The 26,279-nt window shown below is 36.4% G+C and overlaps 1 protein-coding gene across 2 annotated transcripts in view; it reads left to right on the top strand.

Moving 5' to 3' along the window:
- LOC126780124 (BCL2/adenovirus E1B 19 kDa protein-interacting protein 3) overlaps nucleotides 1-26,161 on the top strand; it is a 38,892-nt gene extending 12,731 nt beyond the window's left edge. The window contains exons 1-7 of one of the 2 annotated variants that reach the window (XM_050504391.1): nucleotides 10,634-10,831; nucleotides 15,806-15,941; nucleotides 20,108-20,189; nucleotides 20,967-21,025; nucleotides 21,790-21,886; nucleotides 22,066-22,169; nucleotides 23,291-26,161. In XM_050504391.1, the coding sequence (XP_050360348.1) occupies nucleotides 10,792-10,831; nucleotides 15,806-15,941; nucleotides 20,108-20,189; nucleotides 20,967-21,025; nucleotides 21,790-21,886; nucleotides 22,066-22,169; nucleotides 23,291-23,345 (573 nt within the window). In that variant the 5' untranslated portion in view covers nucleotides 10,634-10,791 and the 3' untranslated portion in view covers nucleotides 23,346-26,161. Of the gene's footprint in view, nucleotides 1-10,633; nucleotides 10,832-15,805; nucleotides 15,942-20,107; nucleotides 20,190-20,966; nucleotides 21,026-21,789; nucleotides 21,887-22,065; nucleotides 22,170-23,290 lie in introns of those variants that run through there. The other variant, XM_050504392.1, reaches the window with a different exon arrangement.
- Nucleotides 26,162-26,279: the final 118 nt, after the last annotated feature.

Below are 26,279 nucleotides of genomic sequence, written 5' to 3'. Positions count from 1 at the left end.
ATACATACGTGTATTTTTTATATAACATTGAAAACTTTATTTGTCCTACTTCACCGCTTAAATTTTTATTGTGACGTCACATCAACATATCTAAATTGAACTAATATTAGAAGAAAAATAATGCTATCTCTTTCATAATGTTGGAAATTAAACAAGGATGGGGAATCTAATATAATTATAATTGCCTTGAAATTGTCTTGAAGACACATTATTTAACCGATTTTATACGAGGAAGTGTTTCGTTATTAACCATTTATCCTTGCCCTATAATTTTACTGGGTTAATTTTATTATTATATATACGTACGTTAATTAAGAATATATATAACTGGCCTATTAACACTTAATGAGAAATAACAATGCCATAGAGAAGACAGGAAATGAACAGTTGCACTTCCGTGTTTCAAAAAGCGTATAAAACCGTTGGTCCTGTGCTTCAATTCTCTGCGGTCGTGTCGGAGTGCTGGGATAGCGGGGGTTTTTTTTGGGAACTACTATAGCATCTCCTATACATGGCTGGTTTCCTGGTACTTGGCCGTGCCCAAAATTAGCTTAAAATGCCTTAATATACAAAACAATAGCAGGTAAAGTAAATAAATAAATATCTTAAATGTATATACATATATTGAAGTCGAGATGGCCCAGTGGTAAGAACGCGTGAATCTTAACCGATGAACGTGGGTTCAAACCCGGGCAACCACCTCTGAATTTTCATGTACTTAATTTCTGTTTATAATTCATCTCGTGCTTTTCGGTGAAGGAAAACATCGTGAGGAAACCTGCATGTGTCTAATTTCATCGAAATTCTGCCACATGTGTATTCCACCAACCCGCATTGGAGCAGCGTGGTGGAATAAGCTCCAAACCTTCTCCTCAAATAGGGAGAGGAGGCCTTAGCCCAGCAGTGGGACATTTACAGGCTGTTACTTTTACTTTATATACATATTCCATGCGGTTTGCTACGAAATCTCTGCTATATTTATTTTATATCTCATCTTTTTCAAAGTTCCGATAGCAAATGTCGATTTTCAAAACGCCATTTTTTTTCTCTAAATCCATTATAAATATAACAGATTTTCACTAGTGGTAGGGCTTTGTCCAAGCTCGTCTGTGTAGACACTATCCACTCATCAGATATACTACCGCTTAACACCAGTACTCGATATTGTTGTGTTCCGGTTTGAAGGGTGTTTGAGCCAGTGTAATTACAGTCACAAGGGACATGAAATCTTAGTTCCCACGGTTGGTGGCGCATTGGCTATGTAAGCGATGGTTGACATTTCTTACAATGCCAATGTCTAAGGGCGTTGGTGACCACTTACCATCAGGCCCATATGCCCGTCCGCCTTCCTATTCTATAAAAAAAAAAGATCTCGATCAATTATTTCAATATCAATTAACTGTTAAAGTTGTTTTTTTTTATTATTTATTTACTATATTTACGTTGGAATGTGCTATAAGGTATTATTATAAAGTATTTTGTTCATATATTAAGCTGGGCCAAAATAAGACGCATTTGTCAATATAATGTTGTTTATTCCCCGATATAATCTTTATACGAAAGTAATTAATTTCTTAGTTCCTCCATTCTTTTTAAAAATCGCTACCATGACAGTTGGCCTCTTCCATAATGACAGTTAATGGCCAGATGTAATTTTATTACAAGTCATATCCAAGTGTCTATATATATATATAAACCTATTTGATATTTGTTTTTATGTGAATTGTTATCGTAACCCGATATAACTAACATTAGCTGACATATTGCGTTTCAATTCTGTGAAGTTTTTTGCGAATTTGATACACAAAACTGTTGCTTAAGTTTTTATAGTAATATATCTTTAAAGAAAAACAACATTAGATATCCGTTTTAGATTTTATCTTAATTATATGAGGAATTGTAAGTAATTTTATGTATTCAGTAACAGCCTGTTAATGTTCCCACTGCTGGGCTAAGGCCTCCTCTCCCTTTTGATGAGAAAGTTTGGAGCTTATTCCACCACGCTGCTCCAATGCGGGTCGGTAGAATACACATGTGGCACAATTTCAATGAAATTAGACACATGCAGGTTGCCTCACAATGATTTCCTTCATCGTCAAGCACGAGATGAATTATAAACACAAATTAAGCACATAAAAGCTTGCCCGGGTTTCAACCCACGGTCATCGGTTAAGATTCACGCGTTCTAACCACTAGACCATCGCGGCTTTTTTTATGTATTGTTATATATCAAATATACTATAATGCAAAGTACCTCTGCCGCGTTCGTTCGTCTGTCCGCGATAAATTCAAAAACTACTGAGCAGATTTTCATGCGGTTTTCACCAATGGACGGATTGATTCACGAGAAAGGTTAAGGCGTATAATTCATTAGTTTATTAATAATTGTATAATAATAATAAAAAATTAAAATTAAAAAAAATAAAGTTAATGAGTTTGATTCTTTCAAAGCGCTGATCTCAGGATCTCCTAGGCGAAATTGAAAAAATAATAATAATTAAATAATTTAATATAATTACTAAAATTATATTAAATGGACCATTTATTTAAAAGTATATAACATCACGCTGTGACCCACGCGATAGAGCAGCTTATGTTAACGAGGGATGAAATCGCACGGTGCATATGATTTTATATACATATGTATTATTATATAGTATTTATTATACAAGGAAGTTTGGCCTATATGTCTCTATTTAATTAACTCAAAAAACACTCGATATTAAGATTTCACACTAGATAACGATCGTTTGTATTTTTGTATTGCGTTTATAATATGCGGAGTTAGTAGGAAGACAAAGGTCAAAAGGACGTTCTTACGTGTTCTGTATTAGAGGGCCATGAGGAGAGAAGGGAAAGGGAAGAAGAAAGGGGAAGGGAACTATCTATATAAGGGTGCTTACTTATAAAGTAATCGGAGGGAAGGTAAACGAAATAATAACTAAAATTATCTGTTCACACTACTTCAATGAATTAAGAAAAAACTTTGACAGCGCGATTCAGGAATTTCAAAAAATGAATCAACGCCATCTATCGACAAACAGTAATAAACGTGTTTTACTCTTAACAAAGGGTATTACTAGTTTAGCAGTTTGAGCCCTGTTAGAGCTCATTAAGTGGAGCTCGTTACGGCTTGGGCAACGGATGTTTATATTTGTACGATTTCACGACAAATTCGATCGGTGTCTAGTTATCGTAGGGGTTTTACTGGGTTCCTCACGTGTCCTATTTCAGACGGCCCTGTGGAGGACGGCAGCCGTGATGGCCTCGCGCTGCCGTACGCACTAGCGAGAAGTGCGGGGGGGGGGCGAAATTCGCCCCCTGATGAGAGCTCCGCCGAGCCACGAGGGGAGCAAAGCACGGGAGAGGCCGCGGATGCGTTATATCAACACGATCCCGCAGCCTCTCCGATCCGTGCTGAGGACGGCCATCGCAGTGGTTTTAGTGGGTAAGAATCCCACATAACCCGGTTCCACCCTCATAGGACCCGGGTACCTTTCTGAAGGTTTCCACTGCGAGAAAAAAAGGGGGTTTTACTGGGTTAAATTCCCATATAACCCAGTAACCCGGTTATATCTTTCGAAGATCTCTGTTTCACAAAATGAAATACTAAATCGCCATCGGGCGACAATAGCCGAATGGAACAGCATCGTGCCTGATAGCCTGATAGCATGATGAAGCCGTTTTCACACTATACACACCTTTACACTACACAAGCTTCGACAAAAAAAAAGCTCAACAAAAATCGAAGGTCAATAGGAGTATTAGTGATTTCTCGAAAGGGGTTTTATTATTTACTAACTAGTTTTTTCTAGGAGGAGAGGGGTAGGGAGTATCAGGTTTTAGGTTACGTTCTATCTGGTTTGGTCACCCACTGATTTTTTACTTAATTATTTGTACTTATCTGATTTAATTGGTTAACGCATAACTTTGTACTATATTATCCGATTTATATGATTCTGGTGGGAGGGCTTTGTGCAAGCTAGTCTGGGTAGGTACCACCCACTCATCAGATATTCTACCGCAAAACAGCAGTACTCGGTATTGTTGTGTTCCGGTTTGAAGGATGAGTGAGCCAGTGTAATTACAGGCACAAGGGACATCTTAGTTCCCAAGGTTGGTGGCGCATTGGCTATAAGCGATGGTTGACATTTCTTACAATGCCAATGTCTAAGGGCGTTTGGTGACCACTTACCATCAGGTGGCCCATATGCTCGTCCACCTTCCTATTCTATAATAAAAAAATAAAAAAATTCTTGCGTAATTGAAAACAAAAACGCAAAATTTGCTGGTCACGTCAATAGACTATATATGAAGCGGTTGTCTAAATTTAATATAATAATAATATTATATACGAAACGCGTTCAAGCTTTGGTTGTAAGCTTTATGTTATTGATTTACTAGCTGTTTTTGAATTAGGCATTTAGAAAAAAAAAGATTTTTTTTTTATTATGTACGTCGAAGATTATCTTACATACATTAGATTAGGAAGTACGTTATTTTTTTTTAATATCGAACTACCAACAAAAGTTACAATATTAACACATAATGTTAGGCTAAGCAAGATTAATTGCACTTTTAATTACAGGTAATTACAGCATGCTTATTATTAATTTTGTATCATAAGGTCCTCCAGACCGATTTCGGCCACGGCGGCCAATTTCAATTGAGATAAGCCAACTGCGCAGAACATATTACAGTGCACGAGTGTGTGCGCAAACACAGATGCACTCTCTATTTCCTAGCTCTCATAATCCGATGGGACGGCAATCCGACACGACCGGAAAGAATTCAGACGCAGGACCAACAGCTTTACGTGCTTTCCGAGGCACGGGAGTATATACACTTCCAACTTCTAGACCCCGGGCTGCTACTGAGAATTTTCTGACAAAAAACTTTTTATTGGCCCGACCTGGGAATTGAACCTTCAGGACCTCCGAGTCAGCGGCCTTATTTCTAGCCACCAGACCAACGAGGCAGTCTCAACTGAGTGACCAAAATATAACATTAATTATATTTTATAATCATTAAGACAAACTTATGATAACAATAAATAGCCAAAAATTCATTCTTATAGACCAAAAATATCGTGAGATAAGTAAAATTACAATAAGTCGAATTGAAATTCGTTTAAAGTTATTTAGATGAAAGTTTTTTTTATTGTTTTTTAATTGAACAAGTGCAAAAGTGAAGACGGCGTGTTAGTTTATTTATATAATGACTAAGTACGTCTGTTTTTGTCAGTATCTCACTTGAAGGGCATACGTGACTTAGAGCTCGCAATCTTTGTCCGTGACACAGAACGGAACGTTATGGAAATGGCGTCAGTGTAATTACGATAGGCTGGACTTTTTTACTGGACTACGGCGAAGGCACTGTGATCATGCCACCACGTTCTAGGGTTGAGGGTTGCTTATTATTTATTATCCTCTTAGGAAAACTCCGCAAAGCCTCCAGTGGATCATTGCACGAGATCAGCCATCACGGATGCTTTATATCGATACGATTCCGTACTCTCCGATGCGTGACGAAGATGGCCATCAAAGGAGTTCTTGTGTCATCTTAAAACGATGGGTTGTCAAATTCGACATTCTTTCGTCGGTTTTTCTCAGGTCCGAGGTGTTTATTTCCGAAACGGTGATAGATTTATGACAATCAATAAGTTAGTAAAGCTTTTATATTGGAAAAAGGTTTTGATTTTTTGATTTTGTTTTTCGACACGACTCGAAAGAGTTCAGGCGCAGCGTCAAAGGCTTTACCTGGTTTCCGAGCTACGGTAATGTAAACACTGCCAAATACTCGATACGTAACATAACTGCGAGTCCATACGACACTGAGGTCACAAAGATTATCGGAAGTCCAATTTCAAGCTTTTGTCTTTAGAGTGTGAGGAAAGTCCGTGTTGCTAGTGAGAATTAAACTAATTGAAAATACAATAACTTTATCGGTCAATTTCAAAACAAATGATCGCGCTATGAACCTGACAAAACTCACGTTTCCATTGGTCGCGTCTCCATCGTCACGTAGACACTTGACCGTAACGCTTTATAAATCTCGTGACGTGTCGCTGTGACTGCATTTTAATTATCAGTACGAGTTGTTCGTTCAGATCAGATCTTGCAGGCTGGTTTTTGTTTTATATTTGTAGGGGTTCGGTTAAATGGGCCAGCTGATCTTAACTGGTCACCACCGCCCATAGACATTGGCAATGTAAGAAATATTAACCATTCCTTGCATCGCCAATGCACGACCGACCGTGGGAACGATGATGTTATGTCCGTTGTGCCTGTAGTTACACTGGCTCACTCATCCTTCAAATACAATAATAATCAGACAAACAGTGTCAAAGAATTAATCATTTATGTAATAACGACATATAATAGTATTCGAACATGGCTTCGTCCGCTTTTTAGGAGGACAGAACGGTATTTAATAAGTAGCCTATATCCTTCCTTGGCATTCGAACTCGCTTCACACTAAATTTCATCAGAATCGGTTCAATGGTTTATCCGTTAAAACGTAACAGATAGACAGAGTTACTTTCGCATTTATAATATTGACAACGTGAATACGACATTTCATGAATGAGTACACTTAAGACTTGAAAGCTTAATAAACAAAGTAACTCTGACATTAATTACATTGTGATTTTGACATTTCGTTTTGACATCGCCAGACGTCCGAGAAACGTCATTAGTTACGTCGGCGATTAGTTTTGTAACATTTAAATGATGACTAACGCATGTATCGCCTTAATTATTATATCGGTAATGCGTTTTGTGGAATGCATTGACGGTCGCTGATTGTTTAGGAAAATTTCTTTTGTTCGTTAAAGGTTTCGTTTTTGTTGTTTTTTTTTTGTTTCTCTTTGGCTGTTCGTTTGTTGTTCTCGAGTCATGTTTCTGGAATTTTCTTTATGATTATATCTATATACGTCGGAAAATACGAAACAGTTAAAATTAATTTAGTTATTAAAAAATATATATATTTGTATATAATTACCTTACTTAAAAACATTTCTAAGTTAACGCTGATTTATTTCTTTCCATCATTATTGATTTGACATTCGAAAGAAGAAGACAGAGCATTGTTCAACTATTAACACGCTAAACAACGTTTATAAGCATAGTCTTATAATCTTGCACAGAACCCTACCACCGTAACTGTAACAGCCTGTGAATGTCCCGCTGCTGGGCTAAAGGCCTCCTCTCCCTTTTTGAGGAGAAGGTTTGGAGCTTATTCCACCGCGCTGCTCCAGTGCGGGTTGGTGGAATACACATGTGGCAGAATTTCAATGAAATTAGACACATGCAGGTTTCCTCACGATGTTCTCCTTCACCGTAAAGCACGAGATGAATTATAAACACAAATTAAGCACATGAAAATTCAGTGGTGCTCGCCCGGGTTTGAACCCAGGATCATCGGTTAAGATTCACGCGTTCTAACCACTAAGCCATCTCGGCTTTTTGCACCCTACCACCGAGTAAACGAAATATCGACCGTGGGTAAAAGTCTAACCTAACCACTGGGCCATCTAGGCTTTTTACCCTACCACCGAGTAAAAGAAATATCGACTGTGGATAAAAGTCGATTGAAAGTCGGGTCATAGTTTTTTAATCGTAGAATGTTCGATCTGTCATTTTAATCAGTCTATTTTCCCCGCGATAGAGTCTGTATGTCACATTGTAAACGAAAACAACTGATAACAGAGGTCGTGGCGCACGCTAACGTTTTCAAGAGCAGTATTTTATGGAGTCATTTGTTTTTGTGTAGAGTGTAATTTGTTTGCGCACATTTTTCAATATACTCGGTGCAGGGATTTGCGCCACTCGTCATATATTTTAAAGACATGCTTGCACTTTGATGGATGATTGACAAAGGGCGTGATGTTATAGTTTCTAATCTTATCCTTGAATTGAGACGAGGTATCAATCAGCCCAGTGATGGGTTATATCTAGCTTTCACTTTTTTACAATAAATATTATAGATATTTAATGCGAAGTACCGTAATAGCTTGTGAATGTCCCACTAATGGGCTAGAGACCTCCTCTCCCTTTTTGAGGAGAAGGTTTGGAGCTTATTCCACCACACTACTCCATTGCGGGTTGGTGGAATACACATTTGGCAGAATTTCAGTGAAATTAGACACTTGCAGGTGTCTTCACGATGTTCTCCTTCGCCTTAAAGCACGAGATGAATTATAATCACAAATTAGGCACATGAAAATTCAGTGGTGCTCGCCTTATCACTCGGGCCATCTCGGCTATTACGAAGTAACGGCTTGTTAATTTTAAGCTAAGACCTCCTCTCGTTTTAAAGACAAGGCTTGGAGTTTGTGGATACACAGGTGGCAGTTTTTCTGCCGAAACATGCAGGATGCCTCACGACGTTCTCCATCACCGAGAACGAAATGAATACGAATACGTGTGTAATTTCCAATAATAACATTTTAGTGTATGATTTAAATTGCAGATACTTCAATTTGGTAGGTATTTATTTTTATAATGCATTGCCCGAAATAAGTATGAAGTCGTTTCCGGAAAACGTGATTTCATGCGAAGTGTTGCCAAGTTTAAAATCATGATTCGGAAAATTTAGCATCGTTTCGTTTTGAGAATAACTCCAAAGATATTAGGGTGAATTAATTGACGTGTATATTCAACTAGCTATTGCCGGATATGTTGCAATGGCTCTTTAAATTGGTTACCTAATAGATGATAAGATAAAATATTCTCCTAGATCAAGCGTTGGTATCATGACAAATAGGGGGGTCCCTTTTACACATTAGGTTAGCTCTAAGGTAGAATTTTTGATAATTTAACCCTTAAGGTATTGATAAAGGGGGGAAAGTTTGTATGAAAAAGAGCTGTGGAAATTGGTATTTAGAAGTTCTGACTTATTATTCACACACGGCCATCTGATCGCAAATTAAGCAGAGCTTGTACTATGGAAACCAGACAACTGATATACTACATATACTACTTTTCTTTTGTAAATACATAATTATATAGATAATTACACCCAGACTCAGGACATGTTCATGCACACAAATGTCTATCCTGGTTGGGAATCGAACACACAACCTTCGGCGTGAAAGGCAAGCATCTACCAACCTAAGTACCTACTGGAGGCCTTGGACCGGTTGCAGCGACGTGCAGTACGCATTATTGGCGACGTAAAGGTCACAAACACCCTTGAACCTTTACAATTGCGTCGCGAGATAGCAGCACTGAGCGCTTTCTATCGACTGTATCACGGCGAGTGCTCTGAGGAATTATTCTCTCTAATTCCTGCTTCCCCCTTCCTTCTTAAGTCCACGCGAGCTGCTTCTCGATGTCACCGCCTAACTGTGACATCAATTGCATCGCGCACAAAGAAATTTGGCAACTCTTTTATTTGTCGCACTACCAAAAAATGGAATTCCTTACCAGCTCACGTGTTCCCCTCCTCTTACAACCCGGGTTCCTTTAAACGAGGCGTGAAGAGGCATCTTGCGGGCCGGCAAGGCGGGGACGGCTAGTACAGAACATTCTTCCCGACTGTACTGGCCGTCGTCGCGTTTGGACTCTACTACCACTTACCATCAGGTGAAGTAGAGCCATCCCGGCGAATATAAAAAAAATAAAATAAAACCACGCCAACCGGCCCGTCAGAACCTATGACGCGAGCGAAGCCGCGGATAAAGCAAGTGATACATATTTGTAAATTTTCTTGGTGGTAGAGCTTTGTGCAAGCTCGTCCTGGTAGGTACCACCCACTCATATGATATTCTACCGCAAAACAGTATTAATTAGTATCGTCGTGTTGCGGTTTGAAGGCTGTGTGAGCCAGTGCAACTACAGGCACGAGCAAACTATAACTATATTTTACAATCTCGTTCGTATACGCTATCTAAAACGATTATAAATATATAAATGACTCATATTATATATTATATATAAGACGGAGCTTGTTTTCGTTGTCTCTGATACAGGATATGTAAATTTCATTGTAAATACACATGAATATTAATTCAACGAGCTTATTGAAGAGGTTCTCGAAAGGATCTGCATTCCAAAAATGTTTTCCAATGTAGCTTTACATTCGATTTTAGTTGAAAAACCAGATTTTCACGCGTTGCATTAAATTTGTGACGAAAATCCTTCAAATCTTACATCAGCTGGGACAATAACAATAGCGTACGCCGACAAAAGGCTTTTTCTTATAATGTCAGGCAGTTGTAACCGATGGTTAACATTTCTTACATTGCGAATGTTTGGGCGTTGGTGACCACTCACCATCAGGTGACCCACATGCCCGTCCGCCAACCTATTCAATAAAAAAAAAGACGAACGGTCGAGTAGTTAATACTTGAAAGCGTTACAAAGAAACGAACTCACTCACGCATTTATTATATTAGATTGGATTATAAACATCATTAAATGCTGATAAAAACAAGAGGACAGATCAAAATGTATCAGGCCAATTTCCTTGTGCACAGATTGTAATAAAATTGATTATAATCACACATATGCAATATTTATTTCACACATTCAAATGCACCTCAACAAAGTAAATAGCATCTGCGCGTTAAGATATCAAGAATATCGGCGCCTACGCAATCGCTTTGTTTACGTTCGAAATTCGAAAATAGAGCCAGTCTCGTTCGGGCGGCCGACGCGTGCGGACGCGTCAGCGGTAGCGTCTTATTGAATTATCGTGTTGTTATATACCAGTGTCTATAAAGTTACTACGCAGTTGATTTACGTGAACAACAATAATAATATATGGTAAAGAGTGAAGCGTGCCAAAATGATTGAGCCAATGAACGCATCGGCGGTGGATGAACTCGGTAAATATTTATTGTATTTTCTACGCGTGCGCATAAAACTTAAACGAAAAGGAAACTGGATGTTGTATTAAAAGAAACGGAACTAGTTTTCGCTTTAACTATTCGGTGTAATTATGTTGATTACGAAATTGCTTTGTTTTTTTTTTGTTTTAATTTATTGAATAAATATTACAGATTTTGTTTGTTTTTGTTCGTGTTGTATGCGCTCGCGCATCTTCATCAGATTGATTCGGGAATGTGTAGGCGGTGTTTTCGTTTGCGTGCAGGTTCTCTGTATAGAATTGATATCAATTTAACTGGCTGACATGCTATCGGATTATTTTATTTGAAAAATATAAATTAGTAACACAGCGTTTATAATGTTAAATTATTTACAAGCTACCCGACCCGGTTTCGCGCAGGTAGAATAAGGATCCACATAAAATGTCTATATCGTAATACATACAACTCTATCGGTTTCAGTAAAGCTCTTTATCGCCATGATTTTTACCGATATTTCCAACAATCGTCATAATTTAGACGGTTTACACGAAACATTAATGAATTATACACATGAACCTTACCTCTTGAATCACTTCATCCATTGGTGAAAACGGCATGAAAATCCGTTCCATAGTTTTCGATGTTATCGAAGACGAACAGACAGACCTGACAGTGATAGTTTGTTTTATAATCAATAATGATGATCGGCCTAATCGGATGACAGCTTTTTAAAATAATAAGAGACTGCGTGTCTAATAGTTAGGTATTCGACCTTAATTAATTGTTAATTAAGTGAGACTCGACCGAATTGTCCATTAGACAGTATAAGTGGATTCCCTAGGGGCCCCTAATCGATGCGGGACCTCGGGGCAGGCAATTTTTCAGGTCATTTTGGGAAATAATGTTTACTTGAGGTCAATTGTAATAAGAATTGAGGATTATGGCAATATATATATTTATTATTATTATTTATATATATTTTTTATAGAATAGGAAGGCGGACGAGCATATGGGGAACATGATGGTAAGTGATCACCAAACGCCCTTAGACATTGGCATTGTAAGAAATGTCAATCATCGCTTACATCACCAATGCGCCGCCAACCTTGGGAACTAAGATTTTATGTCCCTTGTGCATGTAATTAGACTGTCTCCACTCACCCTTCAAACCGGAACACAACAATACCAAGTACTGCTGTTTTGCGGTAGGATATCTGATGAGTGGGTGGTACCTACCCAGACGAGCTTGCACAAAGCCCTACCACCAGTAATATATAAATAGGTAATTATATAAGATATATATATATATATATATATATATCTTATATAATTACCTATTATAGAGTACGGGGATAATTATAGAATTTTAATCACATCGTTAGTGAAACCGGATTTATTAATTATTATAATGAATACTCATTTAGTAATTATACCGTCATTTATTAAATTCTTACTAATATAATTAATGCGAAAGTGTATTTGTTTGTTTGTTACGCTCCCACGTCTTAACTACTGAACCGATCATCATGAAATTTTGCATACACATTATCAGGGGTATAGAAAAGGACACGTGGTACCTAACACCCCATCCCTCGTTCGAGGGCGAAACCGCGTTCTGAAACTAGTCTTACTAATAAATAAAAATGAATATTTTGTGGTCTGTTTGTCCTCTATGCGTTTCGAAACCGCTTGTCCGATTTTGTTGAAACTTTGTTAAACTATTCTCTGTATTACCGAGAAGGTTTCAGGCCCAAAAAAAAAGTAGGTTTGTCAATATAGACCTTTTCATCTAGACCCTTATTCTACCATTGTGATACCGGGACAGGTGGCTGGTGTATTATGTAATTAACAAAACCCATTAATTTCTTACATTGTAATGTAGATACTTGCTTTTCACGCCGAAAGTTGTGGGTTCGATTCCCACCCAGGACAGACATTTGTGTGCATGAACATGTCTGTTCGTCCTGAGTCTGGGTGTAATTATCTATATAAGTATGTATTTACAAAAGAAAAATAGTATATGTAGTATATCAGTTGTCTGGTTTCCATAGTACGAGCTCTGCTTAGTTTGGATTCAGATGGCCGTGTGTGAACAATGTCCCAGGATATTATTATACAATTGAAGTCTAAAAAAAAAGATAAAAATTGCTTTTGTTTTGTTAACTCGCAAATAGCAATGTTAACTTGAAAATGAAGTCCTTTTGAAATCACAGACAAACAATACCATTTTATTTTATTTATATAAACGTTACAAGTCGACTAAACATCAGGTAACTTGCCTACGTGAGTCCCATAAAAATACCGAAATACATTTAAAAAAAAAAAACATTTTCAAGGTCGTCATATTGTAAAAATAAATATTCGAAAGATATTGTGTATATGTTAAGGGTTTTATTACTTTGTACACAAAAAAAAAAAAACTTTTCTGGGCACTCGGTCGCATCCAGTAGAGTGACCATATCGAATTATTTTAAAGGATTACGTTTTTTTTTTTTTATAAATGACTCGACACTTAACGAGTCCTTTAAGAGCCTTCATTTAGTTTCTTTTTTTTTTTATAAAATAGGAAGACGGACGAGCATATGGGCCACCTGATGGTAAGTGGTCACCAAACGCCCTTAGACATTGGCATTGTAAGAAATGTCAACCATAGCTTACATAGCCAATGCGCCACCAACCTTGGGAACTAAGATTTTATATCCCTTGTGCCTGTAATTACACTGGCTCACTCACCCTTCAAACCGGAAATAAGTACTGCTGTTTTGCGGTAGAATATCTGATGAGTTGGTGGTACTTACCCAGACGAGCTTGCACAAAGCTCTACCACCAGTTATAATGTTATATATATGATACTAGAAAACCAATGACTTTTTAGATGGAATGGAAATCACCATTAGGCCATTTCAAATAAAAAATATATTATTCTATTATTGTATAATATTTATAATTGTAAATTATGATATAAAAAAATCTCGTAGTGTGAGTTTTTTTCGCCGCTTGTTCTCAGGTCTGAGGTGTTTATTTCGGAACCGGTGGTAGATTTATGATAAATAATAAGCGTAACGCTTCTATATTGAATTAATATAATAAAGAGATGAGATTTGATTTTTTGTATGTTTGTTTGTAATGGATGAACTAAAAAAAAAAACTATTAAACCGATTTTAAAATTTCTCTCACCTACAAGAAGTAACTCTATCAGCGAGTAACATCGAATGTATTATATTTTCAAAACAAATTAGAGATGCCTACGATTTTATTTTAATTGCAATAATTGAACCTTTGAAATATTTACTGAGATAGATAAATTGTTCAACCCGGACAAAGTCGGGGCGGGCCGCTGATATTGAATTAAGATTTCTGATGTTTTGATAAATGTGTCGCTTAGAGGTTGATTAGATACAGGATATACATATATACTGGTGGTAGGGCTTCGTGCAAGCTCGTCTGGGTAGGTACCACCACCCACTCATCAGATAGTCTACCGCAAAACAGCATTACTTGGTATTGTTGTGTTCCGGTTAGAAGGCTGCGTGAGCCATTGTAATTACAGGCACAAGGGACATAACATCTTAGTTCCCAAGGTTGGTGGCGCATTGGTGATGTAAGCGACGGTTGACATTTCTTACAATGTCAATGTCAAAGGGCGTTAGTGACCACTTACCATCAGGTGGCCCATATACTCATACGCCTTCCTATTCTAAAAATATATATATGCCATACACATATGACATAAAGAACAATGCAATGTCGTAAAAAATCTATGTACACTTTAATTTGGTTTAATTAATGATAGGTTCAACTGATTTTTATGAAATAATAAGTGAACGGTACCTTGGAATACTGTCTATAATAAACCGATTATTTACATTGGCCTTTTTATCATAATTCGTTGATAAATCTAGACAAACAGACACTTCAATTATATATATATTTGTCAAGGTTTATGGTGCATTAAAGTTAATGTAAACAATCTGTTTTATATTTTGTTAACACACACACTGTTATATAAGTACTTTTTTGCTTTTTTATTTTTATTCTAATACATAATAAGCAATAACTTTTATTTGTACTTTAGCCTGTAATTGTTATATACTTAACACACTTTTATATTAAGAAAATGTATTTCATAGTACATAACGTTGGCTTCCTAATAATTAAATACAGTAACAACCTGTAAATGTCCCACTGCTGGGCTAAGGCCTCCTTTCCCTTTTTTGAGGAGAAGGTTTGGAGCTTATTCCACCACGCTGCTCCAGTGCGGGTTGGTGGAATACACATGTGGTAGAATTTCGATGAAATTAGACACATGCAGGTTTCCTCACGATGTTTTCCTTCACCGAAAAGCACGAGATGAATTATAAACAGAAATTAAGCACATGTAAATTCAGAGGTGCTTGCCCGGGTTTGAACCCACGTTCATCGGTTAAGATTCACGCGTTCTTACCACTGGGCCATCTCGACTTCAATATATGTATATAATTAAATGATATTGTTAAATCTTAAAAATGTTACCAGTATGGTCATCCTTGCGTTTTACAGCAATTTATCTAGTTCGAGGGACTACAATCTTTTGAAGGGCTAATGTCGCTGCGACGTCCAGACAAACGACCTATTGTTATAGATAAACCAGTTTTGTTAGAAATTCCTTTGTCGTTTTTTTTTTTTTTTTTTTTTGTTTTAGAATGTTTTTGTCTCTGCGATATAATGAAGGATTTCGTTATTGTAATGAAAAAACCGGCAAATGTTTTATCTGATGGTAAATGGTCACCAGGATATTACATTGCACGTAGGCAATGTTTGGAAAGGTTAAAATATTTTTTACAACGCCAATGTCTGTGGACGATGGTGATCAATGAATGCTTTTTGAAACAAATAAATATACAGACACCTTCGCGTACGTCTCTCCACGCGAGTTCGACTCGCGTCACGTTACTTGTTTTTTTTTAATTTTAAATAGCTTTTATTTAAAGACAACGTTCTCTCTATTCCAGAATCGTGGGTCGAACTGAACTCCGGCGGAATGCTGAGCGGTGCTGAGAACGAATACATACGTCTGCTCAGAGAGGCTCAGAGGGAAAGCCGTGACTCCTCCGTGCGGCACTCGAGAGCGTCGAGCGTCAAGGGAAGGTGCGTGGATCTTTTACGTCAGCTGAAGTGTATTAATCATATGTAAAACAGGTTTTTATAGTAATTTTCGAAAAATATTTTTGGTGTGCTGACAGTATTTATAAAATTAACGACCTCATATATGACCGCTGAGTCGAATCGAGATGGCCCAGTGGTAAGAACGCGTGAATCTTAACCCATGAACGTGGGTTCAAACCCGGGCAAGCACCACTGAATTTTCATGTGCTTAATTTCTGTTATAATTCATGTCGTGCTTTTCGTTGAAGGAAAACATCGTGAGGAAACCTGCATGTGTCTAATTTAGATTCTGCCACATGTGTATTGAAAAAGTAACCTATGTTCTTCTTTTGGGTGCAAGTTTGTATCGTACCAAATATTATCAAAATCGGTTTAGTTTAGCTGTGATAGCGTTACAGATGGAGCTAGTTTTGCATTTATAATATTAGTATAGATGGCACGACTTCGTCGGGGCGTCACGGTAGTATGCGCAAGCGATTCCGTGACGCCCCTCGAAAAGGCGGTGTGGATACTGCTGGTTTTTTAGTGGGTATTTCGGCGCATGGTCGGTGCCGGCGACATACTCCCCCTCCCATTTCAAGTGAGGGAAACGCGTAAACGCGTTTTTCGAGCGAAAAAAAAAGATGGTGCGACTTGGGCACGGAACGTTCGCCTCCAGAACGTTTCAAAAATTAATAATATATATCACTGGTATAAATTTTTGCAAAGACAAACCCGCTGAGTTTCTTTCGCCGGTTCTTCTCATGTCTGAGGCTTTTCTTTCCGAATCGGTGATAGATTTATGTCAATCAATAAGCAAGTTTAACGCTTCTATATTTAATTAAGATTTTCGGATGTCAATTGAAAATATTAGTTTAAGGGTATGGTGACCATCGAGTACACCTTGAAAATCTACCTGGGTTCAAACCCAAACATCTCAGTAACAGCCCTGAGTCTAGAGATTGGCAGTGTTTACACTCCCGCGCCTCGGATTGCACTTAATGCCGTTAGATTTGCGCCTGAATTGTCTCCGCTCGTGTCGGATTTGCTGCATTGGATTATGATATATAGAGAACCTGTTGCGGGAGATCATAGTTTATGGGGCTTCAGGTCTTTGTTGTCATTGGACATGCCGCCTCACTATACTCTAAGAGATGGACTCTTACGCTATTATCTACCTCAAATACCTATTGTTTTAATAATTGAGATGACACAATATGAAACAATAAGGTTGAAATGAATACCTTAATGGTTGATGCAAATATATCTCAACCGGTAATCGAACCCCGTTTTACGAGACGTTTTGAAGGTCGTAAGGCCTCGTTCTATTTCATAATCGTGAAGAGTCGAGTGACATTAGTATTGAAATTGAAGCTATTTGTAATGTAATAGTCATTACTGCCCGTGGCTTCGACCGTGTTCGTTTGTAAGAGGAGGGGAAAACGACCCAATTGTTGACCTTTTTTTATGGGTATGTTATAGGTAGGCGGACGGGCAAATGGGCCACCTGATGTTAAGTTATCACCGCCGCCCATAGACATTGGCAATGTAAGAAACATTAACCAATCCTTACATCGCCAATGCGCCACCAATCTTGGGAACGAAGATGTTATGTCCCTATGTAGTTACACTGTCTCACTCATCCTTCAAATCGGAAGTATTGCTGTTTGGCGGTACAATATCTGATGAGTGGGTGGTACCTACCCAGACGAGCTTGCACAAAGCCCTACCACCTAGTAACGTAGAGGTTCAACGGCCTTACTTGCTTTCCGAGGCGCGGGAGTGGTCGATATCGCCTTCATGATAATCCGAAACTTCTATAGTTAAGCTTACTTTAAGAAAAAACGCTTTAACTTAGTGAAAACCGCATCAATAGAAGCCGTATCGAATTGTAGAAACACGTGGATGGGGCAACTTTGTCTTATATTTATTTTAAGACGCATCGAGTGGGTGGGTGCCATTATTAAATGCACAATACAACTTTGTCACATACGACCTTGTAACACATTTAAAAATTGGCATATACATCTCTCAAGCCGAGATGGCCCAGTGGTAAGAACGCGTGAATCTTAACCGATGATCGTGTGTTCAAACCCGGGCCAACGCCACTGAATTTTCATGTGCTTAATTTGTGATTATAATTCATCTCTTGCTTGACGGTGAAGGAAAACATCGTGATGAAACCTGCATGTGTGTAATTTCACTGAAATTCTGCCACATGTGTATTCCACCAACCCGCATTGGAGCAGCGTGGAGGAATAAGCTCCAAACCTTCTCCTCAAAAAAGGAGAGGAGGCCTTAGAGATTAGGAGATTAGGCCAGCAGTGGACATTCACAGGCTGTTACTGATCGCACATTCCATATATATATGTCGAAGTTCTAAGTTGAATAACGCAAACTTATATAAGAAATATGTACTATTACAATAATTATAATGTATCAACGGGTGTCGGACCCGTAAGTTATTTCGCGACGATCCGATCTCCCTAACGCTTCTGTTCGCCTGATACTCGAAGCCGGTTTGACTAGATTTTATCTCGAACTTTTCTCGATGATTCAGATATAATCTAGGTTGCTGTTAAAATGTAGGTGCCTATGTGGCTTAGTAGCCTTTATAGTCTAGAAAAAACTAACATAAATTTATAATGTAAATAATGAAATGATAATAAACATGTTTTTTTTTTTTTTAATATAAATAATTATTATAATCTGTTGTCCTTGTGCATTGTAACTTCGCGTATCTATATAAAATCTTTAAAAGAAATCATCGATCGAGAAGTATATATTATAAATGAATTTATACTAATATTGTAATGAGGTAAAGTTTGTGAGGTTGTAGGGGGTAATCCCTGGATCTAATGAACCGATTTTGATAAAAATCTTTTACCTATTTCACTGGTGGTAGAACTTCGTGCAAGCTCGTCTGGGTAAGTACCACCCAATCAGATATTCTACCGCAAAACAGCAGTACTTGGTATTGTTGTGTTCCGGTTTGAAGGGTAAGTGAGCCAGTGAAATTACAGGCACAAGGGACCTAAAATATTAGTTCCCAAGGTTGGTGGCGCATTGGCTATGTAAGCGATGATTGACATATCTTACAATGCCAATGTCTATGGGCGTTGATGACCAATTACCATCAGGTGGCCCATATGCTCGTCCGCATTTCTATTCTATAAAAAAAAGGTCTCTTCTCCAATTAGATGTTGGCAAAATTCATGATGGTCGAGTTGAGTTGTTACGTGAAAACGTAACAACGAAATAAGCAATGTCATTATAATATAGAATAAATTCTAAAATAAGACAGCCACTCGCAGTGCCCGCTGATAGAAGTGAAAATTTGAAACTATTAAATATATTCGTCCAATGTCCACATCTATTGACACTCCAAGTAATAATTCTATCCCTTTTCATTATAAAGCTTTTTATTCATCAGAATACACAGTATGTCGCAAACTCTGTACAAAATAATAATACAGCTTAATTTCAATAAACAATAGTTAAAATACACTTATATTATTTGCATATAATGTTAGTATTTACATAAATTTCAATCTTTATTATCCTCATCAATTTCCACAATACTTAAGTTATTTGTACTTTCAACGACTTCATTATATCAACATTAGCATGTCGGTGACGCGAATCCCCGAGTCCGTCCCCTACGACAAACCAGCGCAATGCGTTATATGTCATAAATTAAAGTAATTTGAATTAAATTAATATATTATATTTTACTCTTTATTATATTATTTATTTACCAACTTAAACAACATTTAAAAATGGGACATTATTCTTATACAGCAACTAAATTTGTTTAATATTACATTCAAACATAAATATTGTATCTAAGTTAAAATATTTTACACGTTAACACGGAAATATAATAATGTCAATTGTTTTTATTTTTTTATTATTTAAGTCAATTTTAAAATAATCCCACCAATGCAAGACGCATTTCCGCGCTGTACTTATTAAAATTATATAATATTTATTTTTTATTTTTATTTTTTTATCATTTAAGTCAATTTTAAAATAGTCCCACCCAATTCTCACCAGATGCAAATCTGGCCATAATGCAGGACGCATTTCCGCGCTGTACTTATTAAAATTATATAATATTTATTGTTTTATTATAAAATAATTATAATATATTTTTTTCTATTTTACAGCCCGAAATCGCCACCAAATAGTCCGAATCTAGAACCATCTACCGAAGATGAATTGAAAGGTGTATATATAAACTGTTGGAAGGTAAGCAAGAGATATTTGTTTTGTTTCTATCGCTACATAAGAAAAACATGTTACATACCGCACCTCGGGGAGGATCGCTGACGCAGCACATAGCCGCGAAGTCGCCGCTGCGAAGTCGCCGCTGCGAAGTCGCCGCTGCGAAGTCGCCGCTGCGAAGTCGCCGCTGCGAGTCAGCTCTGCACGTACCACCTAAAAATGAGTCAACATTTTTAGCACTATATATTAGAATGGAATAATTATATGTATCATTCAATATGTGATCCAGTAACGTATTAGTATTGTTTCTCAGGATTAAGTTATGTATATAAGGTTGGATTCAATATCTGCATCCAGCATCGAGCAGTATTGTATCTTAGGATTAAGTTAAATAGTATAATATTTAGTAAATTATTAAAGTTTTAATAGAAACTTTGGTTTTTCTCAAATCGTCCGGTTATCGTAAACGTATTTAACAGTTAAACGAAAGCCGTAACTGTAATTGAGTAAAGGTAAATAAACATTATTGAACTTGAATTGAAACGATATCATTGTTCGAGTATCTTATATAGTCTGTGGTGTTATGGTTTCGTGAAAATGGCGCTTTGTGTGTCGGCGTAGTTGTTATTGAAACTTTGAAATTTTAGTTTTTGTTATGAGTATTTTAATTGTTGTATAAATATATGGGCAGCGCAAGATCGGCCAACGTGGAAATCCTTGGGGGAGGCCTTTGTCCAGCAGTGGACGTCTTTCGGCTGGTGATGATGATGATGATAAATATATGTATATATTTAATTTCAGGATGACTCCAACGACTGGGTATGGGAATGGAGCAGCCGGCCTGACCAGGTACCTCCGAAGTAAGTGACCCATTCTAAATGTTACTTGGTGATAGGGCTTTGTGCTAGCCCGTCCGGTTGAATACCACTCATCAGATATTCTACCGTCAAATGACATTACATAGCATTGTTCTGATCCGATTTGAATTGTGAGTGAGCCAGTGAAACTAAAGGCATAAGGGACTTCTTAGTTCCCAAAGTTGGTGGCGAAATGACGATGTATGGCATGGTTATTTTTTTTAAACGTCCGTGGGTGGTGACCCCTTACGATAAAGTGACCCTTTTGCCAGTCTACCTACCAATTTAAAAAAAAATTGAAATTCTGACAAAACTATACTTACTGCTAAAATCAGTGGAGCAGTGTCGTAGCAGTTCTAAATAAATGTCCTCAGTAGTAGTAAAAAGCGTAACAGATAAACAGAATTAGCTTAGTAACAGCCTGTGAGTGTCCCACTGCTGGGATAAAGGCCTCCTCCCCCTTTTTGAGGAGAAGGATTGGAGCTTATTCCACCACGCTGCTCCAATGCGAGTTGGTGGAATACACATGTGGCAGAATTTCAGTGAAATCAAACACACGCATGTTTCCTCACGATGTTCTCCTTCACCGTATAACACGAGATGAATTATAATCACAAATTAAGCACATGAAAATTCAGTCACGATCGTCGGTTGAGATTGACGCTTTCTTATCACTGGGCCATCTCGGCTTTTTCGGAATTAGTTTAGCATTTATAATATTCATATAGCTTAAATAATTACATAATAAGAATTTACTTTTTCTCCAGGGATTGGCGTTTTAAACACCCCCAAAGCGCCAGGGGTCCGCCGTCGGCTACGTCCTCTATAGAGGTGCTGGAGCAGCTCGCGCCGGCTATGCAACAGGTGATTAAATAGAGCGCGTCGATCACACACACACACACACACACACGCACACACACACACACACACGCACACACACACACACACACACACAGTGTGATTTTGAACCAAAAACACAGTAAAAATGTTAAAGCTTTCAGGTTTTTATAACGAAATATAATAAGTGATGTTTATATCGACAGAGCCACTGTCTGTCCGTCCGACGCACGTGTCTGTTCAGCCGTGGTGCGGTTGCCGCTGTGCTCGTCACAAACATCGTCTCCCTCCTACTGGGAGCTGGAATCGGGTGAGTCTATTCGCTCGTGTCTATACTTTAACCGGTGAAAGGTCTGGTATCGTACCTCTTATCAGGAATTAAATGTTTCGTATTCCAATTCGTATGGTGTGTGAGCCGGTGTAAATATAAGCACTCGTGGTTGATGAGTGGTCTGTAATACAGTACCAATCTGTGGGGGTAGTTGATCCTCGCCATCTAGTGGTCTTTGGCTTTTGTCTGCCTCCTTGCATTCCTCGCGATGATTTCATTAACCAATACGAGTTATGAGTAAATAACACCTTTCAAATATAAAAAAAAAACAAACATTAAATTATTAATAATAATCAACTATTCACAAGCAATACACTTGTAATTTTTTGGACCTTGAATTGACATAATTGGTCGAGAACTAAAATAGTCCGATGTACTCAGTGGATTCGTAAACAAATGGCGTTTTGAAATTTGGCGAAGTTGTCGACGGAACTTTGGAAGTGAAATTTAAATTGATATAAATAGTTATAAATAGATAATTATTTATCAGTGACTGTTTTGTTTGCCTGTGTCTGATAAAAATTCGTCAGATGAATGATTGCCGGATCTCGTGCAGGAACTAAGTGTGCGTAATTAATAATAATAATAATATCCTGGGACATTATTCACACACGGCCATCTGATCCCAAGCTAAGCAGAGCTCGTACTGTGGAAACCAGACAACTGATATACTATATATAATGTAATTGGGGTTTGCTTATCTATACCCCACCGATTGGAACACGGTATTTTTTTTTTTATAGAATAGGACGGCGGACGAGCATATGAGCCACCCGATGGTAAGTGGTCACCAAACGCCTTAGACATTGGCATTGTAAGAAATGTCAACCGTCTCTTACATAGCCAATGCGCCACCAATGGGAACTAAGATGTTATGTCCCTTGTGCCTGTAATTACACTGGCTCACTTATCCTTCAAACCGGAACACAACAATAACAAGTACTGCTGTTTTGCGGTAGTATATCTGATGAGTGGGTGGTACCTACCCAGACGAGCTTGCACAAAGCCCTCCCACCAGTAACTATATGACGTCATCAGTGATCTTTCCTATTGTGTATGTGTTCAACGGCTTTATATAACTCTTATGTATTTCTTTCCAGTGTGTGGCTGAGCAAGAAAGGCATGCTCCCCCCCAGACTCATTATTCTCAACTAGATCATAAGACTGAATATCTTTCGTTTAGGTGTAGTTGTGCGATTATCGACTTTATTATTATAATGTTAGAATTGCTTATCGGGAACAATTATTTCTATAAGAACGAATTTGTTTAAGATTTAAATTTTTTTTTTTTTTCTAAAAAGAAATTTTTGTATTGTGTATCTTAGTGCTATAATAATAGAGTGTATAATCGCTTTGTAATGAAGTGATCTTAAGATTGAGTAACTTGGTATTAAAATTAAGGAGTCGATATTTTTCAATTCTTGTACCTGAAATGGATATATATATATTATTTTTATTTCTAAAATCTTTGCTCTGGCAATGTGAAATATATACACAAACAAATACAAAACTTTTTTGCAATGTCTAGTTTGAAATAGCCGAAAGTATTTCAGAATGTTCTAGAATTCTAGACTAGAAACCCTGACAATTCTATGCGACATGTTTAATCCTCGCCCGCGCGGTACAGGAGCGCTGTGTCAGACGACAAAGGGGGCTGAGGTGCGGGCGGCGGGCGAATTTTTGACACGAATCATTTGACTTTAAAAATTGTGATCATGCTACTCGGTGAATAAATAAAAATTGTTATTTCTTTAAAATACTCCTAATCTATGGCTTTTAAACTCTATGAGCGTAGAGTTAAGTAGATGACGCTCTAAGCACATTCCAGTATGGAGTTTTTCTTTTTCAGTAATACTATTCTTGTTTGTTCTCTTAGTATTTATATCCTTAATAAAAGTTTTTTTTTTTTTTATTTATTTTTATTTTACTTGTAATTGAAAACAGCTGTAAGTCTTTAAATATATTTTTAATCTGTTGTATTTTTTGTAGTAACAAGTTTTATGTTTATTTCAGAGTATTTGTTTCTATTTATTTTTTTTTTCGTATAAATAAAAATATATATTATATTTTATACTATAATTTGAAAATTTTGTAACAGAAAAATATATCCATTTTAGGTACAATATTGTGAGGCTTGAGTCATAAGTTTAATGTATACAAGAAAAAAAAACATATTAGTATCATTTTAGTAGATATATATTTGTGTCATCTTTCTTAAGCTTAATAATTAAAAATAAATGGTTTTGTTCATGTATTTGTTAAACTTTGATTCAAAGAAGACTGCTAGAATGTTACGTGGAGCAAAAACGAAAAAAAAAACTACAAAAAAATGTATTTGAAACCCAATATTTTATATTTTCTTACTATTTGTCATCCCTTTACGTGATTACTTTTTTTGTTTTATCTGTTGAGATTAAAAATGAGAAAATTATTAATATTTATTTTAAGTGAAAAATGTTCACGTTAATTTTTGGTAGGTTCTATCTGTTTTTTTTTTTTAATTTATCAACAGATAAAATAAACTATATTATCATTGAATTTTATTAAAAAAAAAAACCTAGTCGTAAGTATTTCCAAGTAACTATTAAGTTTGTTTAGTTTTATTACTTAAAATATTAAAGTACTGTATCATATAAAATTACTATTTTTTTAACCTGGCAATTATTTTTTCTAGAATTTATAACCGATATTTTGTTTTTTTTTTTTTTTTTTGTTACATAATACAGATAATTAAAAACGAAAAAGGAATTACATTTATCGACAAACACATACCGAAAATTCATATAAACGTAATTAATATTTTAATATAATTCGTCTATTTTAATAATGATAACACTCTTCAAAAAGTGTTCTATTAATTATGAAATATGGTTGGTACTATGGTTTCAATGGCTTCCAGAAGTGATTCATAACTCGAGATGAAATTATTGAGCATAGAAACTTGAATTTTTTAGAAATTAATTATATTTTTTTGTAGTATTGCCAAATACTGGCATATATTTTCAATTTCTTACAATAATTTGAAATATGAAAATAAATTATAATAAAGTATAAAAAATGCAAATATTCGTATGTACTTTCTGATACATATATTAGTGTATGTAGTAATTTTATAAAACGCGTGTCGGTGTCGGTATATACGTTTTGTCGTTCGATATTTCGAACGATCACAAATGTTATGTCGACTGTACCACTCGGTATCATTTCATTGAGAACGGTACGTGAACGTGGTTATTTATGAAAGTAAATAATAATTATATTATATAATTTAACAGAAATATAGTGATATTTATAAAACGATTTTTGACGTTGAATTTAAAGACAAATGTGATTCCGTTTCTGCTAACCATCAGCGCATCGAATATGAATTTCATTTCAAGTTTCTAACGTTAGCCATTTCTGTACGTTAAAAATGTCAAAAACAGCTGTCAGATAAATAATTAAGGAGTGTTGAGGTTAGATGTATCTTTATAAAAAAGGGTTCCTATAAATGTATGAATTTTAGAATGCGTTATTGCTTTGTAGAGTAAAACGGAAAATTTTGAGGAACACTTTTTGTACTCATACATCTATCTCTTTTCATCTACACTCCATAGATTTAATATTCAAGATAAAGATTAAGTAATCAAATATAAAGTTTCAATATTCTTTCGTTATTATTGAGAATTTTTAATTTTCGAGTAGGTAGTGGGTCTCCATTGAATACACTTTGAATCATTATGCGCTGACTCCTAACCATATGTGGGGTCGGGGCTTTATCAACGTCCATTATTATTTTCCCGCCAAAATGTTCCTTTAATTTTGACAGTTATTTTTATGTTCTGTGCCAACGTATAAACACAATATGCTCAAAATACTTCGTGGCATGGTTTTTTTTTTTCAATTTTTTTGTCATTCATTCTTATTTTGTATATATTATATTTCATAATCGCTAGCTTTAAGAGCTTTAAAATAAAATAATACGCATTTTATCACGTTGTTTTATTTTTAAAAATTAAAACCTATATTATTTATAGATCGTTATATAAAAATATTAGTATTATATAACATTTTATAATTATAGTATTTTTTTTAAATAACTCGGGGCCC

The sequence above is a fragment of the Nymphalis io genome, chromosome 30 (genome assembly GCF_905147045.1).
Source record: "Nymphalis io chromosome 30, ilAglIoxx1.1, whole genome shotgun sequence".
Classification (NCBI taxonomy): Eukaryota; Metazoa; Arthropoda; class Insecta; order Lepidoptera; family Nymphalidae; genus Nymphalis; species Nymphalis io.
This window is presented reverse-complemented; position numbering and strand designations above follow the sequence as displayed.